Raw genomic sequence first — 20,617 nt, forward strand, 5'->3', positions numbered from 1 at the left:
ATTAAACAGTGGAATGAACCGCCAACATATCCAGCATATGTATTATGCAGCAGATTCCCTTCCAGCCACAACCCAACACTGGGAAACACCCATTCACTGTCTTGCTGTAAGGCAACATTTTTTTGTTATTAATATAATTACTATTATTTAACAGTGTGTTCAAATTATTTCATAGAAACTGATATACTCATATATTCATAAAAAAATATGAAATGGCATAATATTTCACATAATAAAGTAATAATTAATTCAAATTTTACAATAACATTTTACATTGTTTATTTAAAATATGCAAGTGTAATTAAGTAATTAATAAGTTACTAAATAAGACTGAGTAGGACCAACACCATTTATATTGTAAATAAACAGCCACAAAATAGGATAATATTTCACATATTTGATAAGAAAGCAATATTAAAAGCTCATGTGACAGAACACTAAATCTTCATCAGTGTTCATTCCACTGAGTGTATAAAGTGAGAGTGAATGCAGTGAAACCTTTGCTGTTTCCGTCAGGTCCTCTGAGGATGGTGCACTCCTCAATGCTGCCGAAAGACTCGAAGAGACGCCGCACGTCATCCTCACACTGCTGCTTATTCAGCATACCCACAAACAGTTTTCTGTCTTCTGAAACAAACACAGACACATCCTCACATACTACACAAAACAGCTTTTAACATCAACAATCTTTCAGCAGGACTTCAAAGGGGCTGTTCACACAGAATGCGTTTTTGCTTTCCAGCCCGCTATTTTGTTGTGTGTGACCGTTACGCTCGCATCTCCTGTCTGTTGAAGCGGCATGCACATGAGCACCGCATTTTTTTAGATGCTGTGTCAAGTTAAAAGATCTTCAACTTTCACACGCAGGGCTGCTCGTCGCTGTCAGTTCCATAGCAGTGGGCCAATCAGAATAACTTGGAGGCGGGGCAACTGTTGGTTCATAAGCTATTTCTTTTTCAGATGCTTTTGACGTGATGCTTTTGCTGGAGATACTGTAGCCCAAATAAATGGAATAAAATAATTGTAAAAAACGTGAAAATAAAAACAAAACATACAACATAGGAACGATATAACAGATTTTATTTGCACCTCGACTTTTTCAAACCGCAGTAAATCTTGAAACTGGTTATGGTCCCATTGCTGGTCCAGATAGATACCCTTGTGCTTTCTGCTGTTTGAGAGACAGTTTGAGTTTGAGAGACATGTATGAAGTTATGTTTTTGCGAATCAGGACGTTTTTGTTAGCAGAAAATTGCTAGGCAACAAATGATTTGATATTCTAAGGCACAGAGTAATGAAGTTTGCCCTGCGCGCTCGCGGTTTAAAAAAAACTTTTTGGTTCGTTAATCTGGTTAATACTATTGTTTAAAAGGTCTTGATTCACACTCATCTAATAATTGCTTCCGACAGTTTTTATTTTACATTCTTCAGGTGATACAAAACACAATCAATTCGACACAATGGCTTCCGAAGTGTGACGGCCACTCGATGATTGAAAACAAACTTATTTTCTTTTCATTATTCTATAATTAACCACACAAGCATATATTTATCTTTACCTTCAAAGACATTATTTCATAGGAAAAAAGTATATCAATTATCATCATGTCTACATCAATACAATAATTCCAACAATCCGAAACATTTAAAAATACATTTGTCAATCACATTGTGTCATTAACTAGATGGCTACTTGATGATTAACTACAATCTCTTTTTCATTTCAATATACCATAATTAACCACACACAAAATATTTACCTTCACCTTTAAAAACATATTTTAAGGCAGTGGATTCTCAACTAGTGGGCCACTTTTGGGTCGTGGGAACATTTTTAGTGGGTCACGGAGTGTGTAGTCAAAAAAAAGTACAATTTTGTGCTTATTTTGACTTTTATTTTGAAATGCGTGCACGACAACTATACTGTTTGACATGTGAAATTTCATTTAATTATAGCAACAAATATGTCCAAGCGCAAGTACGACCCTGAATATATAAAGTATGGATTTATATATATTGACAGTAAAAAAAGACTTAAAGACTCAGTGTCATAAGTAGTGAGGTGTGAGAGCACAAAATCTTCTAAACTAAAATGACATTTAGAAACCAGACAGTTCTTACTAACAGTTCAGTTTAGTTCATGGTAACTGAACATTTCCTTACCCTAACCACTGTTTACAGTATTTGTCGTTTTTACTTTGTAATATTTTTATAATTTGATACATTTTGTTAAATGACAGCAATAAAATATTGTTTATTTGTAAGTCTTATGGATTTTCTTATGATCTATTAGTCACTACTTGTGTATTTTAACAAATAAATACAAATTAATTATAATTCCTAAAATTGTATAGTAGTTTTTTAAAATTTGGGTTGCGGCTTGATGACCATGTAAAAATGTGGGTCCCATGGCCAAACCAGTTGAGAACCCCTGTTTTAAGTCAAAGAAAAAAAGATGGTAAAATGCGTGCAGTCAATTTTACTATTGTGGTCATAAAATACTGTTCTGTGTTTTGCTTTTTACATAAAATACCAATGTTAGAATGAAATGTGTGTGAATGAAATAAAGTCAGGCCACTACAGTCATTGTTTTTATTTTAACAGAGATATTCAATTACAAATACGGCCTCAACACACCCTGCCAATCAGCAATAAGGGGGTGTGTCTAGTAACGATAGCAGCGATATCAAAAAGAGGCGGGTCTTGTTGGTTTCAATCAATCAAAAAAAATTGATTAGCAAACATTTGATATTCTGTTGCTAGGTAACTCAATCATTTATTCATTTTCCTTTGGCTTAGTTCCTTATTAATCAGGGGTCACCACAGTGGAATGAACCGCCAACTATTCCACCAGCTTATTCCCTTCCAGCCGCAACTCAGTACTGGGAAACATCCATACACACTTACATTCAAACACACACTCATACACTACAGTCAATTTAGTTTATTCAATTCACCAATAACACATGTCTTTGGACTGTGGGGAAATTGGAGCACCCGGGGGAAACCCACGCCAACAAGGGGAGAACATGGGAACTCCATACAGAAATGCCAACTGACCCAGCGCCACCGTGCTAACCACTGAGTGACCATGCTGCCTGCTAGGTAACTTCTTTTTCCCAATGACATATTATTAATCAGTTTTTGTCAATTTAAGGTATTAGAGGCACAGAATTCCATGAGAAATGAGTGTGTGTGTTGTCCTGGGTCGACATAATAGTTAATGAATCTAATTATTTATCACATGACTGCACATATTTCTTTGTGAAGTGTTTTTTTTTAGCCATATATCAAAACAACAGTCATGTTCATGGGCAAGTTGGACGGTTTAGCGGATCTAAGATGACTCAAATTTCTAATTCTATTCAAACTAAACAAGCACGGTGCTGGGTGAAAACAAAAATGTGATTAAAAGTCGCCCCTCGCAAAGTTCAACAGCAAACGTATTAAAAGTCCGACAATAAATAAAAGCGCTTCAAAGACGTTGGATCTATCAATCCCACAATGCATGCTTTTTATCCACCCTAATTGACAATTTTCTATGTGTAAATCCGGCGCGGCGGTATGAAAGCCTGTCGGTGCTACTGTATAATGAAATGAGTTTATGAGCGAGGAATCTGTGGAGAACCTTTCGCCTAGTCGATTCTGCCACCTCAGGAGTCCTTGTTTATTGTTTGTGCTCTTATTTATCAGATTATGTAGACATTATTGAATTACACATCAGCGTGAGGGGAACAAAAGCGCTATTGTTTCAGGTTTTTATTAGGCTGTAATTGGTGTGTCAATGTTACATGTTTAAAACTCAAGACAAGGCACAGAGTAAAAAAACACATTTATAGGGAGCAGAGGGAATTAGACTGGATATGACACACACACACACACATAGACACTTATTTATAAAATGTTTACTAATAGGTTTATTAGTTTTAAAAAAATATGACTATAAAAATTATAACATAAGACTAACACACAAATTGCTCTTAAAATGTAATTTTTTGAAAAAATATATTATGCTCTGCATTTATTACAAAATATAAACATTGCCATATACTGTAAATGAAAATGTAATATACTATTAGACAGTTATCAGCTCTTATTGCTTTTAATAAATAATTATGAATATAGTAAACTGAAAGTGAATAAATGTAACTGTAAAATTGTATTTCATACTTTCTATTGCTTTTATTTCTTAAAATAAGCAATGATGTAAATAATCACAGACCAATACCTGCTTCTGAATCAAATGTTCAGAATTTTTTTTAAATAAAATATTATTTTATACCTTTATTGTTTTTTTTTTCAAAATAAGAAATAATGTAAATAATAACAGTTTAATACCTGCTCCCAAATTAAATGTTTAGAAAATTATAACTGCTATACAGCGTTGCTGTAGTACCACATCTTAAAAGATAAAGTTATTAATAAAGATGATTAATTTAGCCTTGAGATATTGTACTATGACAACACTATTATAACATACTATAAAAATGATTATCAACTATTGTTTTTAACAAATAAATATGAAAATAGTGCAATGCAAATGTGACTAAATGAATGTAAAATAATATTTTATACTTTTTATTTTTTCAAAATAAGGAATAAAGTAAATAATCACAGACCAATACACTGCAAAATCTTGATTGCCTTACATTTTTAGGCTGAATCAAATTAACCTTATGAGTCTATTGAGCTTATATTATGTTAAACTGACTTAAAACAGCTGGCGTAACATATAAAATTAAGTTAGAACAAGATTAATTTAGTTTAACAAGTTACAATCAACTAAAAACATATACAACATATTTTTTACATTGAACCTGCTCCCAAATGAAATGTTTCTAAAATAAGAATAAAAAAAATAACAAAATTAATATTATACAAAAAATAAAAAATAAAAAAACATAAGTGTTGCTATAGTACCAAATGTCATAAGCTAAAGTTATTAATAATTTTTTTTTAATTTAGCCTGAAGATATGGTACTATGGCAACACTATTTTATATTTGAACAATATTGAGAAAATTCTCATTCACAGCACATCTGTATTTAAGGACATTTGTCATGACTGCATGTCTACAAATGAAGACTAATAGTTTTCAGATATTTAGATAAGTACATTTAAAGGTTAATTAACCTATCACAATGTAATTTGATGTAACTGCAATGTAATACAATGTAACTTGAATAAATCTCTATTTATTTTGTAATATTTTTCTTATTTTATTTTTATATTATTATTATTAATATTATTATTTTAAAACCTCATCTGTAAGGGGTTAAATTGGTGTGGAATGGGTTGTTCTGTAACAAATAAATAAATAAATAAATAAATAAAAATCATAAATAGTCTAAAAATATAAATACAAAGAGGAGGAGATCAGCAGTTTCAGCATTTTTAATATCGGTCTCTGACCTTTTGTACACTGCGACTGCATGTAAATGATTACATAAAAATGTGCTTTCAGCAACTAAATGTTGGGTTTGCATAATGTATGTGTGTATGATGGATATTAATGAGCAGTATTGTGTATGAGTGTGTGTTTGTTCATGTGTTGATGTTTATATGTGTCTCTGAAAAGCTGTCCTTGTCCAGTCAACATGACTAATCTCCAGTTCGGTCTCACAGAGGGGAATGTTTACAAGTGGGATGAGAATATGCAGGATCACTCACACACACGCACGCACACACAGAGTAATGTCACTGAATATGCTTGTGTTTAGCTGAAAATCAAACAGCATGTAAATTGAGAGGGAGAAAATGTGAAGACAAATAATCAACAAGCTGAAGAAGGTTTGAGTCAAAAGGTATCAAAGAGTAAATAATTAATATATTACAAAAGAAAGAAATAATAATACAATGATAATTTAAATTACAATTATAATAATATAATTGTTATAAAACTATTTAAGAATTGATTTGAAATATACTGCTCAAAAAATAAAGGAAATACTTGGAGTTACATTGTGTTGTTTAAGAGTTCCCTTTATTTTCTTGAGCAGTTCATATAGGTCTATAGTTAAAATATATTTTTTTTAAATAAGCTTTTTTATTAATTAAATGAATCATAAAGTCATTTAAAAGGTATTAATATAAAACAAATAATAAAAGAAATATGGTATGTTTTTTTATCTTTCAAAGAAAAATGTTTTTTTAAGATAAAAGTATAAAAGTAACATAAATAATAAACTTTTATTCATTTAAATTGTACATTTTCATAAATTAGTTAAAAATAAGTTTATTTTAAAACAATATTAATAATTAACAAGTTCCAATAAACTATTGAATTAATTTACAAAGCACAAAAAAAGTTTTAAAAATGTTTAACAAAAAAATACATTTTGTAAATGTATTTATAAATGTATACTGTACATTGTTTGCTAATTTTATACTTTAACATATATGAATAACTTTTCATTTTGTATATTTAAAATGCCGTTTTTAATTAAAAGAAAGATGATTTAGGTAAATATAAGATATGAAATCTTTAAAATACAGTTGAGGTCAGAATTGTTAGCCCCTTTTGAATTTATTTCTTTTTTAATATTTCCCAAACGATGTTTAACAGAGCAAAGAAATGTTCACAGTATGTCTGATAATATTTTTTCTTCTGGAGAAAGTCGTAGCTGCTTTATTTCGGCTACAATAAAAGCAGTTTTTAATTTTTTTAAAGCCATTTTAAGGTCAAAATTATTAGCCCCTTTAAGCTATATTTTTTCTGATAGTCTACAGAACAAACCATCATTAGAAAAATAACTTGCCTAATTACCCTAACCTGCCTAATTAACCTAATTAAGCCTTTAAATGTCCCTGTAAGCTGTATAGAAGTGTCTTGAAAAATATCTAGTCAAATATTATTTACTGTCATCATGGCAAAGATAAAATAAATCAGTTATTAGAAATGCGTTATTAAAAATATTATGTGTAGAAATGTGTTGAATAAATTTTCACTCTGTTAAACAGAAATTAGGGAAAAAATAAACAAGGAGGCTAATAATTCAGTAGGGCTAAAAATTCTGACTTTATCTGTATATATTTTACATTATTTTTTGTAATGAAGAAAAATATTTAAAGAAATGTAATGCATTTTCATGTGTGAATGTAAAATGTAAACAGATGTCTGCTCGTTTTATATCAAAGTTGCTCCAGGACCAAACATACTCATAATAGAAAAGCACACTCCAGCAAAATAGCTATTTTGTTTGGAAGAACAAGTCTTTTCTTTAGTTATCTCCAACTGTTTCCTTTCATTCTCTCTGATATCCATCCTGATTTGCCTCTGATGACCACCGCCGCATCCCTCTAACTCTCCTTCAAGTCTCTTTCTGTCTTTCCGTCTCTCACTTCCTTTCCTTGTCTTTCCCACTTTGACCTTTAGCTCTGTCTCTCCATCCCGTGTTTCGCTTTAAATGACTAGTGAATAGATGTGTGGAGGACGGCGCCTCGCTTTTGCCGGTGGAATCCGAGGGCTTTGCTGGGACATATATTGCATTTTTACAGGGCTAACAGGGGGATAAATTCAGCTGTCCGTCACCATGAAGACAATTGACCTGTCAAGTGTGAGTAAAGGAAGACGCCCTCAATTAGAGGAAGGAACGTATGGCGTGAAATGAAGGAAAGACTGAAGAAAGGAGAGCTGTCCTGTGCATCTGTGTGTGTGTGTGTCTCGCTTTGTCTTTGGCTCCATCAATCACGCTTGTCTGAAAAATCGGACCCAAAAAAGACCAGCTCGTTCTTGCCAGACTACTCATACACACGTGCATAGGCAAAGCACATAGAAACTCATTCTCACAACACTTATGAACACACACACACAGACGCACACACTTACAAGTGAATTAATGGTTAAAAACAAGCATGCTTTACAGTCTGATGACATTGCAGGTTTTGTTAAATGATCACAGTGGAACAGATTCAATCTAATCACAGTAGAATATTTTTAAGTTCTATTGATATCATGTAGGGTGACGAAGTGGCGCAGTAGGTAGTGCTGTCGCCTCACAGCAAGAAGGTCGCTGGTTCGAGCCTCGGCTGGGTCAGTTGGTGTTTCTGTGTGGAGCTGGATGTTCTCCCTGTGTTCGCGTGGGTTTCTTCTGGGTGCTCAGGTTTCCCTCACAGTCCAAAGACATGCAGTACAGGTGAATTTGGTATGCTAAATTGTCCATAGTGTATAAGTGTGTATGGATGTTTCCCAGAAATGGATTGCAGTTGGAGGGCATCCGCTGCATAAAACATGTGCTGGATAAGTTGGCGGTTGATTCCGTTTTGGCGACCCCGGATTAATAAAGCGACTAAGCCGAAAACAAAATGAATGAATGATGTCATGTATTGGAGCCTTTAGTGCAAGCCTCTTTCAATTCCTATTTCACAGTGGAAGGTTTTTAACTTTTTATAACGTTATAGAGAAGGAGATTCTACCGTCACAGTATGTTCTTATGATGGAATAATGGAACATTTAAAAATTCTAATGTCACAGTGGAATGTTTTGGGTACAGTACTTATGATATCATAGTGGACCTTTTAAAAATTCTAAAGTCACAGTGAAACATTTTAAGATCTATTTATGGAATAATGGAACCTTTTGAAATTCTAATGTCACAGTGGAATATTTTAAGTTCTTATGATGTCATGGTGGAACCTTTTAAACATTCTAAAGTCACAGTGGAACATTTTAAGATCTATTGATATAATAATGGAACCTTTTGAAATTTTAAAGTCACAGTGGAACATTTTAAGATCTATTGAAGGAATAATGGGACCTTTTGAAATTCTAATGTCACAGTGGAATGTTTTAAGTTCTTATGATGGAATAAAGGAACATTTTAAAATTCCAATATCACAGTGAAATGTTTTAAGTTCTACTGATGGAAAATAGAACCTTTTGAAGTTCTAATATCACAGAGGAATGATTTATGCTCTTATGATGTCATAATGGCACTTTTTAAAATTCTAAAGTCACTGTGGAACATTTATAAGTTCTAGTCATGGAATACTGGAACCTTTTAAAGTTCTAAAGCACTCAATTAGTTTGATCAGGTGTGTTAAATTAAGGTTGGAACTAAACTGTGCAGAGCTTCAACTCTCCAGAAACTGGCTTTGACACCTTGCCATAATGGAACGTTCAAAACCTTATGTCACAGTGAAGACTTTGTAAGTTCTTATGATGTCATAGTGCAACATTTTTAAGCTCTTGTAATTTTTATAAAATAACATTTTGAGTTCTGTGAAGTTAAAGTGTAACCTTTTCAAGTTATTATGAAGTCACGAGGGAACATTTGATGACATGAAATTTTAAATTTCTATAAAATTAAAGCGCAAGGCTTTTAGAGTTTTATATTGTCATACGGAACCATTTTTAAGTTCCTATAATGCCATAAATGAACGTTTTTAAGATTCTATGATATCATAATAAAGTTCTTATAAGATATACACTTATTTCCCCACTGGCAATTTTAAAAGCTCTTAATCCGAGATTTGTTTTTGCACTCTTCCCTAAAAAAGTGGCCTCAAAAATGGTTATTTCTTTATTCGCATCAAAAACGGTAAAACTCGGAGAACAGTTTCTTGGCAGCACCTCTGTGAAGGGTAATCACGAAACTAAAGGAGTGACCTGCGCTTATGTAAGGCGTGTGAGGGCCGTCCCAAGATCCTCTGGGGCCCTGTATGACTGTCGACTCTCATCGAGGTGCGTGATTATATGTGACACTTAAGAAGGGACATCCACCGGTAATGGAGACACTGATTCAGACTGACAGAACGTTGGGGGGAGAAATAGAAAAGGAAAAAGGAATAAAAAAAAGAGAAGTGTAAATCTACCTCCCCTGCTCTCACTGTCAGCTGGCTTCACCTGGATTGGCCTGTTCATCTGTGCAATAGAGAGAGACGAGGAAAAGACAGGACAGACAGAAAGAAGAAGGGGGAAAAAGACAAGAGAAGACATTAGATTTGCAGTTGAGCGCAAAAACTTTTCAAGGGAAATTATCACTTTTTTTGCGCTTGGTGTCAGTATGTGGGATGTGAGCCGTTGCAGAAGTGTTTGTGTGTATAACATTTGATGAAATACCCTAAACACACATATAAACACAAAAAAAAACTGCTTGTCAATGTTTTTTTTTTCTTTTTTTTGTCACAAGATTAAAGATGTTCATTTAAAATTGGAAACATTCTGGTAGAAATAGTTTATGTGTGGGTACATTTGTGCTCCAGTGTCCCTGTATCTGTGTTTACACTCAGTTAACAGCAGTGAGTTTGCTGAACTGATGACCTTCAAGGCCAATCACAGTCATTTCTGTTGAGCGCTGTTCAAGAATGTGCTCAAATGTTAGCGGCAAATGGATTTCAGTACCGATTGGTACTCAATTCCAGTATCGTGACAACACTATATTGCTATTGTAAAACGTATTATATACACCACAATATCTCCCAAGTCATGTCATTGCTTGGTTTGGAATAAATCATTTTCAATAACATAGTGAAACGGACATTAATTGAGTTTTGTGGACTTCTGATTTCTCATTTAATATTCATAAATGATTGCTTTTTCATGCTTGACTATCACACAAATACAACAGATCCACCCTGGCACATGAAACAGGCAGCAGATTATTCTTTTCTCATACTACTTAAAAAAAAAAACAAAAAAACAAAGAATAGAAGGTCATAAATTTAAATTACCACCATAACCAGTGAGCGACAGCAATTTCACTTTGCAATATTCCACACACACACAAATATCTCAACACATTATTAAGCTGGAGAGATGGTGCGATGCAATTCATTATCACTTAAAAATATTCTTTGTCTGGTAGAATAATGCATTTTGCAAAACAATCACCACATTCCAAATGGAAAAGGCAAGCGTTTGTCAGAACGACGGCGCAATCCAGAGGCAAATATTCAAAGAAACACAAGTCTGAGCAACACTCAACACGGTATACATCTCATTTATACAAGCACATTTGCATCCATCTGTGTTTATGCGTATGAATGGAAATGTGTGCGACTGTGTGTGTGTGAGGTCTCGCTAAAAGACATTCACAATCATAAAGTGTTTCGTTCTGCTTCCTTCACTCGTGGCAGATTCCCGACTGACTCCGGCTCAATAATACATGTAAGCTATGGAACGGTCTGCGGCAATCAATTTTTAATAATGCCAATTGTCACGGTGCCAGCAGGAAGGAGAAGAGAAGAACGGGACCGTGCCATTCAGATAGACAGACAGACAGGGCACTGGCCTAAAAAAAACTAAAATTAACACACACACACACACACAAACTTCATTTCTCTAGCAATCGTCCACAGCAGGTCCCTTCACTGGCAATTATCTGCCATGTAGATTTTACAAGCAACTGTCTTTGCATAACAGAAAGTGCTTGAGGAAAAAGACTCTTCGAGTAATAAAAAAAAAAAGGCTGAATAGTGCTGTCGTACAGGTCAGTTTAATCAAATCCTTAAATAAAATGTTCTTTAGCTCCTGATAATTGTGTGTGTAAGGTTTTATACACATGGAATCCTTTTAATGTCTATTATGATTATAATGGCTATTATACTAGATGTGTTGGTCATTTTATTTACAGTTTAACTGCATCATTCTTATTTCTGCTACTTTAACTTAATTATTTCTTATTTTGTTTTTATAAATATGTACTGTGACCTTTTATTTTTAATTAAAGAGTAAACATGAAAATAACATGATCTGCCTTTTCAATAAATTAAATAAAAAGAAAACGTGATAAAATGTGGTTAATATTTCGTTTGAAGCAGTTTACAATGATAATATAAAATAACAGGAATATGACTGACTGTCTGATTGCGTCTTTTAAAGTCGCTTTGGGTGAAAGAATCTGATTAAATAAATAATTAAAAAATTAACTAATAAATGAAATGAATTAATTATTTTTTAAAAATATCAACATTTGGCAATAATAAGCAGAAATAATGCAAAATAAATATTAAATACATACAAAATCTGCAATTTTTTATATTAAATTATTTAATAAAATTTTCTCATTTCTAACATGACATTTTATGAATATGTGCAGATTTATCTGTGTCTCTTTACAGTAGTCTTCTCAATTATCAATTTTGAAACATCAGTTTTGAAAATGTGCTTAATATTTGTGTGAAACTGTGATGTATACTTTTTCCCAGTACACTGAAAAAAAGATTTCTGCAAAATTGTAGCAGACAATTTATATATCTTGAATTTAAACAAACAAATTACATTTAGTAATGTTCAACTTAATTTGTTTGTTTAAATTCAGCATAAATAAATTGTTTACAACAACTTATCTTAAAAAAATCAAGAAAATCAAATAATCATCTTTGAATCATATTTTCAGTGATTAATTAATTTGAAATGTAAAAAAATTAAATATCAAATCAATTTATCATTTATATTATACTTATTATTGTATAATATACTATTCATATTACTTCAAAACATTTTAAAAACCATTGTACTTATAATCATTATTATAATATATACATTTTGTATTAAAAACTATCTTAAAAAGCCCCTATTTTGCATTATAAAATGTCATTTTTTGCTTTTAGGGGTCTCCAACAACAGACTGATATCTATGCAAGGTCAAAATTTATTTTATTGTCCTATAATATGCATTTATTTTGTTCCTAATTATTCCAATAACTCCCATATTAATTTAGTGATTCATTTGTAACCAAACCCCTTCTTAGCGCAAAGCTAATCTGCTGTGATTGGTCCGATTACCCAGTCTGCTGTGACTGGTCGACTGCGTTAAGCATGAGACAGAGAGGAATGGCCACCACAGCTATGAAGTGTGTGCGAGCCTAATGCAGGAATGCAATAAAGCAATGCAGTTAAACACCAGCTTATAACTCTACTCATAACACTAACCCAATAACAACGACACACACATTCAGAATTAATTCACATAGTGGCAAAAGTTTAACTATTTTGAAAATTGACTGCACCGCATGTGGAGAACAGCTCATGGTGGCCATAGCAAAGACAGATGGCAGAGGATCGCAAGTTCAGAAACGCATTTAAATCAGTAAAGGAAGAAGCACATGTCACGTTTTCAACATGGTTTTTGAAGCAATATGCGAAATAGCATCATGAAGGTTCAACCTGAGAGATACAGTACAAGCACTGATCTTTAATAGATAAGTGATTACAAGCCGCGCGTAGCGATTACAAGTTACAACACACAATTAAACACATATTTTGCAAACTACAGAAAACAAGGCAACAATTTTAATTATACCTACATGTTATGATCCCGATGAAGAAGAAAGGTTCTCATAAAGGTTCATATAAACCAGGGGTCACCAATCTCAGTCCTGGAGGGCCGGTGTCCCTTCAGGTTTTAGCTCCAACTTACCTCAACACACCTGCCTGGGTGTTTTAAGTATACCTAGTAAGACCTTGATTAGCTTGTTCAGGTGTGTTTGATTAGGATTGGAGCTAAAATCTGCAGGACACCGGCCCTCCAGGAACAAGTTTGGTAACCCCTGATATAAATTGTAACAGTTACTGACAAAGTCCCTGTCAAAGTCTGACAAAGTACCATACATAATAGTCTTCGCTGCTTCGTCCTTTTATAGCAAACGCCGGATCAATCTTGCTTTGCAGCATAGGTTATTGTATTAAAAATCAGAAAAATGCAAAGACAAACACAGCAATAGATTGACTATTTATTTTCTTATTATATTAGCTAGGAGATCACATTGAGACAGTACTGTCTCTTCTTCCAGTGAGACCTGGTCAAGATGGCAGGCAGCACACAAAGTGTCACAAAAGCAATACCACAAAATTACTAAATCACCATTCATAAAAGGATCAAATCAAATAAATAACAATTACAAGTGTCCTTTAAGAGTCGGAAGTGTGTCAAGATTGAGTTGATTTTGCAGGTCATTCCAAGCCCTGGGAGCATAAAAGGAAAAAGCACGATTGCCAAGTTCTGACAATACCCTTGGACTGTAAGACGAATACAGGAACCAGACCTAGTAGGTTGGTTATTTGTAAAATGTTAACAAATTAGAAAGATAGGTTGGTAATTTATCTAAGAGAACCTTTCAAATAAATCAGTACAGATGTAATTTTCTCCTTTGATATAAAGATAACAAGTCTAAGGAATCGTACAAAATACAATGATGTGTCCGTGAGTCTGCGCCTGTGACGAAGCGTATTGCTGCATGATTATCAGAATCTAGTTTTCTGAGTAGAGTAGCGGCTGTGTGCATATAAAGATGATCACCATATTCAGATATAGACAGAAATGTACTCTTTACTCGTTTCTTACAGACCTTATAAGGAAAACTATTTTTAGATATTTTTTTTTTCAGTCGCATGATCCCCCATGCTCTGCTAGTGTCTGAAGGGGAAAGGCACGTTCACGTTTTACCAGAACCAGCACTTTATATTTGCTGATATAAACCCAACTTGATGAACCCAACTTGATTCAGTTTATTCGACTCTGAGTCGACTATTTTCTTAAAGAATCTAATTTTAAACATGGTGCACTCTTAGATTTATACCTCAGCTGAATGCTTTCATTCACTTAGTGCAGTGTTATACTGCATGGAAGCTCATTTGCAAAAACCCATAATTGGGGCTTTTTAAGAAAAAAGCTCTAAAATGGTTAAAGTCAAAACATGTAAAAACCTTATAACTATACTATAAAAAAAACTATATATTTATAATCACTTATAAAGCCGGAATATACATCAAGAAATAAACCTGAATATATTAGTAATTGATAAAAGCATGGAGCTGCAAGGAACATCTGAAAGTGTATCAAGGTATAAAAGAAACTGAATAAAAGTCACATGTTCATCTCTGCGCTCGTCCTTGCTTATGCATAATTACAATAAACTAATAATAAAGAAAAAGCTCTGCAATGCCAATAAACTACCAATTATGTTTATTAAAGTCATCCTCCATCTGCATATTTAAGTGGACTCGCAGTGACTCATTACAGAGAGAGAGAAAAACAAATCCCCACAGTGCACCTGGTCAGCACACCTGTGGAGTCTGGATGGAGTCCAGGACTTTCACACTTCATAAAGTTCAGACCTGATCACTCACTCCACGTTTTTCTCCCTCCCCAGCATCTTCCTCCTCCTCCTCTTTTATTGGCAGTAAAGCCTGGCTAATGTTTTTAATGTGTTTTGATGCATTATTTATTTTACCATGGCTGCTGATAGTGAGGGCGGAGGGAATAGTGAAAAGAGAGAGAGAGAAAGAGAGAGAGAGAGAGGGCTAGATTTGGACATAGATCGGGGAGCAGAGCAAGGTCACAGCAACCCCCCCCCCCCCCCACACACACACACACACACACACACACACACACAATCTCACACCCACACTGTCTCTGCCTCCCAGCAGGCTTCTACTCGCATACATTTTAATGTTATCCTCCCAATGGCACAAGTGGGCTCTGCTATGTGTTCTAATTGTGTTCCCACAACCACAATTTCTCTCTCTCCTTCTCTCTTACACACACACAAACACAACACACGTAAAGACCATTTCAATGCGGTGATGTTATTGGCCCGTGAACAATACCTGCCTGTTGTCAAACTATTTCATAACTGTACACTGTAAACCCAACAGTCAACTTTATCAAATGAAATGAGTGTAGCTAACTCAAAATTAGCTGACAGTTAATTCTACTCATTTGAAAAGAGTTTTGAACTCAGTATTGAAGGTAATTAGTTAATTAAATACCTCATTACTTCAATGGGGTAAGTTTACAGTACTCATATTAGTTTTTTTTTTTTTTTTAACTCAAATGGTTTGTAGCAATCGGTTTCCTCAAATGGTTTGAGTTGCCTTAACCTATTGGGTTTTACAGTATTCAGTTGGTTTGAGTTCTCTTCATTTATTGGGTTTTCCTGTGCTCAAATTGCTTCATTTACTCAAATGGATTAAGTTGACAGCACTCATTAGGATTAGTTTTTAAACTTAAATGGCTTGCTGCAATCGGTTCCCTCAAATGGTTTGAGTTACTTTAACTTATTAGGTTTTACAGTGAAACAAGAGCAATTCAATCTAATGTTAAAACAGCTATCACAACGTTATTTATCAATATGTGGATGTTTTGGGATTCTCAGAAGCTCTGGAAATTAAAAATGTGAACCAGGAAACACGTTAGGACCATTGTTATTGTTTACATCCCTCAAAATGGTCGATAAACCAACACAAGACATGGATTAAATAGACTGCCATTCCCTGGGTGAATCTTGTTGTGCATTCACAAAATGCTGCTTATTATAATAAGATGTTATATATATATTTGCATTTATATATTCATATTATATCTTCATATTTTGTTTTAGATAATACAAAAATAATTTAATAAAATTAAAAAAAAATGAAAATTTTATTTGATATAATGACGTTTGCATGTGGTTGTGATTACTCAAATTATCTAAAAAAAAGTATAGAAAAAATAATTAACTATTTTTTTAACAGTATTAAATTAAACTAATGTGTGTTTTTTACGTGTTCATAGTCATCAAAATACTTCAAAAAATTGGATAAAAAACTTTTCTTCTAACTGAATTATAAAGATTTTATATTTTTCCTATTAAAATATCATTTTATAGTGCCATACAGTAAACGTAAAAAGAAAACCGTTCTTATATTATGTACGTTTTGTATTAAAACTGATCTTAAGAAAAAAGCTCTAACATTTATAATCCTAAACATATTGAACATTATTTTTTAAAATACATATTAATTAGAATTTTGACAATTTGTATTTATTTTCAAGAACATGTAGCTATACAGACAGTAGACTGTTTTTTTTTTCTAAATTATAATTATTCTAGATCCTATGATGATATATTTAATGAACATTTTTTTAAGTCAATTTGGATGAAAATTTCTGATAAATATGTTTTTATTTTAAATCTGGTCTACATCTGGCAACAATAAGCAAAAAAAAATGCAAATAAGTGAAAAAAATTATTTAAAACAAAATTTTCTCATGTCTAACATTAGATTTTTATAATATAATTCAGAATTGTCAATTTCAAAAAGTCACTTTTAAATTTATAGCTTCATATTTTTGTGAAACTAATGCATTTTTGCAAATAAAAACGTATAAATACTTATATACTTTTAAAAACAGGAATATAAATTAAATATAATAATAATAATAATAATAATAATAATAATAATAATAACAACACTTATTATTATTTAAAAAAATATTATTATTTTATGTACATTCCTGATTTTATAAGTAGTAGTAATCATAATATATATCTGGTTAATAGTTATATTAATAATAATATATCTTATTAAATAAATATAATTGTAAAAACACATAATAATAATAATAATGTATTTTTATTATTATCATCATTATTATTAATAATAATAATAAATATTACTATATTTAATATAATAATATGAATATATAATTTTTTGAAAAAGATTTTCATACACTCATCAGAAGTACAGTCTATTAAAAATGTAATAACATAATATTTTGAAATACCAACAAACTAAAATGTAAAAATAATAACAATATTAATAATAATAATAATAAAAACAATAACAGCAACAATTATTATTATTATTATTATTTGATGTATATTCCTGTTTTTATAAGTAATAATAATAAAAAAATAATAATAATATATCCGTTTAATAGTAATAATAAAAGTAATACTAGTAATAATAATAAAATTTTTTTTAAATATAATAATTTTAATAATACTTACAAAATTTTTTTATTAGATATTACAATTAAGATAGCATTTCTCACATATTCAGCCTTTATGCATCTCGACAGGACAAGCAAAAAAAAAAACAAAAAAAAACAGACACTCAGATTCTCAGGGTGACGCTGACAGATACATGTTGAATGAGATCTTGCGCTCACATTAAACCGCATGACATAAAGCTGAACTGAATGAAACATAATGTGGCATTTGGAGACATTTGTCATTGTGCTGCGCCACAGGCCTTCCACATTACTTCCAAACTCTGCTTTCAGAGACCCTTGGAGGAACTTTCACCCGCCACAGCAAGATGGCAGCATTGAGCAGCACACAAAAAAATAAATAACCCAGCCTCCCTGAGCTCCACATCACACATTCACAGAAGCCAAACCTTTTACACAAAGGAACAGAAGAGTAGTAGAAGCAGAAATAGCCTCCTGTACGTTTACACAAATACAAGCGCAAAAAATATGCAAAGCATCCCCTTAAAATACCACCAAAGACCCGTCTTTATAAAAATATAAGCAAAGAGAATGCTTTTAGCTGTTGTTCTCTCTCAGTCCTTCTGTCTCCATCTGTACTGTATTTCTGCCACTGAGCCTCAGCATGGCACGGCCTTATGGTGATGTAACTCACACAGATATACGTACACACACACTGGGCTAAATGGCCACATAAACATACGTGTGTGTGTGTGTGTGTGTGTGTGTGTGTGTTGACATGTCTGCGCTGAGGGAGTGTCCTTCACTACGGGGCTGTTTTCCCCCCCTCCTGTTAGCCTATTTTTAACGCACTCCAGAAAGCCGTAATGAGCTGTTATATACACCGCCTGCATGTTTAATTCAGTGTAATATCACTGCTTCTGATGCTCAAATGGTCGTAAAGTCAATGCTATCTTTGCATGATTTGGAATGGATTTAGATTTGAGTGTGTTGTTAGAAAACTTCAATGATGCACTAGAATTCCACCATCCAACATCTCAGAAGACAGGTAGAATGATGGAGAGTGTTGGGGCGAATACCTTTAACACAACATCATTTCTAATTTGACATAACCTTTTTTTGTTTGTTTTATTGCTGAGCAAAAATGAAATGTTTCAATTAAATGTTATAAATTAATCAATTTTTTTTCTATTTAAATAATGTCAATCGACGGATAAATAAGACTTCGGTCAGCAAATTAAGGCAAAAACTAGCGTAACTCTATTATAAATGAAATAGTTTTTATTTTTACTGTGATAAGTTCATTATGAAATGCAAAAATAATGCTGTTTTAGTTTATATAAAGCATAATTTTCAAGTTATTTTAAGATATTTTTAAATAAATTAGCAAATTACCCTAATTTATAAGAAAAAGTTTGGGCACCTCTGATATACATGTATGCAGGGCCTAAATTGGACTCAAAAATAAAAATTTGACGTTGCTTTATTTGAACTCGGGTCATTTGATGTATGACATACGTGTCTTTTGCCTTCAGTAAAACATTAAGGTAGGGTAAATTCAAAATTTACGACTTTAATTTTGATAACTCACATTGTTATTCTTACAATGAATAATTAATTTGTGCAAGTTATTACACTCAAAGAAATAAGTTTATTTCTGTTATCTTTAATTAAAATCTGACAATTTGCTTCCACCTTTGGAGTGCCGTCTTTCTGTTGACGCCAACCTCAGGCTTTTCATAGCTACTGCACATCAATATTCATAACCACGTCGCTCTTACCGTTAAGCCTCCTTTTCACTGCACACGATGAACAACAAGCGACAGACCGGAAATCATTCATTTCCAATGGAGAGTAGTCTGGGAGCTGCATGGAGTTCTAATCATCTCCGTATGGAAAATTCGGATCTGAATTGAGCTGCGGATCCGTTGAAATATTTGAACTCCTGCGACTAGACTGTATGCGACCGGCCGACAGGATGTGATGTATTCCAGTGTTGTTTAAGCAGGTCCGTGTGCACAAGATGAGAAATAGGACTTTTTTTAAATTATTTTTTTGAATCAGTAAAAGTCTATATTAAAAAAAAACATTTCTATTCATAAACGTAAGTAATAAAGTAACAAAAATACAATGTTTTATGTTGTCTCCACATTCCCTCCAATATTTTTAGCGGCCTGAGTTTCTAGTATTCATTCATTCATTTATTCAACCACGGAGAATTGCTTTTGCACTCTTTTTTTCGGACACTGCGAGAACAGCTTCTCTCCCATGGTGCACGTGACGTCAGAACTGAAAATTCTGTGCGACTGCCACAAGGGGGCGTATTCTGACAGTCGTGTCCAAATGTCGTGTGCAGTGGAAAGGCGGCTTTAGTTTGCTTGGTTTTAACAGAGATTATCATTTCTAATTTGACGTAACCTTTTTTTTTGTTTGTTTTAAGAGATAAAAAAGCAAACTGAAAATGTTTCAATTAAAGTTTGTAAATAAATCAAATTTTTTAAAACCTAATGTCTCGACAGATAGAGGACTATACAAAACATCAGTGAGCAAATCAAGGCTAAAACTAGTGTAACTCTGTTCTGTTATAAAGGAAATTCTTTTTACTGTAATAAGTTCATTACAAATGGAGCAAAACATGCTGTATCAGTTAATATAAAGCATAGTTTTCTAGTTATTTTGAGAAATTATTAAATTACCCATGGCAACTATATTTACCTTTAGCTCACTAGCCTCAATCAAATTGTCATTTTGACCCTTCATAAGAAAAAGGCACCCCTGATATCTCTGTATGCAGGGCCTAAATTCGACAAATGAAAATTTGATGTTACTTTATTTGAGCTCAGGACATTTGATGTATGGCCTACATGTTTTTGTCTTCAATAAAACATTAAAGTATGAGTAAAATCAAAATTGACAATGTTTATTTTGCTAGCTTGCATTGTTATTCCTAAGTAATA

At 32.8% G+C, this 20,617-nt stretch overlaps 1 protein-coding gene across 45 annotated transcripts in view; it reads right to left on the reverse strand.

The window, feature by feature from the left end:
- The window catches only part of celf4 (CUGBP, Elav-like family member 4), a 257,804-nt gene that overhangs the window by 33,144 nt on the left and 204,043 nt on the right, over positions 1 to 20,617 (reverse strand). For 28 of the 45 annotated variants that reach the window (XM_073934464.1, XM_073934460.1, XM_073934454.1 and 25 more), the window contains 2 exons: positions 9,814 to 9,862; positions 499 to 627 (listed from right to left, as the gene is read on the reverse strand). In XM_073934464.1, coding sequence (XP_073790565.1) covers positions 499 to 627; positions 9,814 to 9,862 — 178 coding nt within the window. The remainder of the gene's footprint in view (positions 1 to 498; positions 628 to 9,813; positions 9,863 to 20,617) is intronic. The other 17 variants (XM_073934465.1, XM_073934456.1, XM_073934449.1 and 14 more) reach the window with 1 other exon arrangement.

The sequence above is a fragment of the Danio rerio genome, chromosome 21, assembly GCF_049306965.1.
Source record: "Danio rerio strain Tuebingen ecotype United States chromosome 21, GRCz12tu, whole genome shotgun sequence".
Lineage (NCBI taxonomy): Eukaryota > Metazoa > Chordata > Actinopteri > Cypriniformes > Danionidae > Danio > Danio rerio.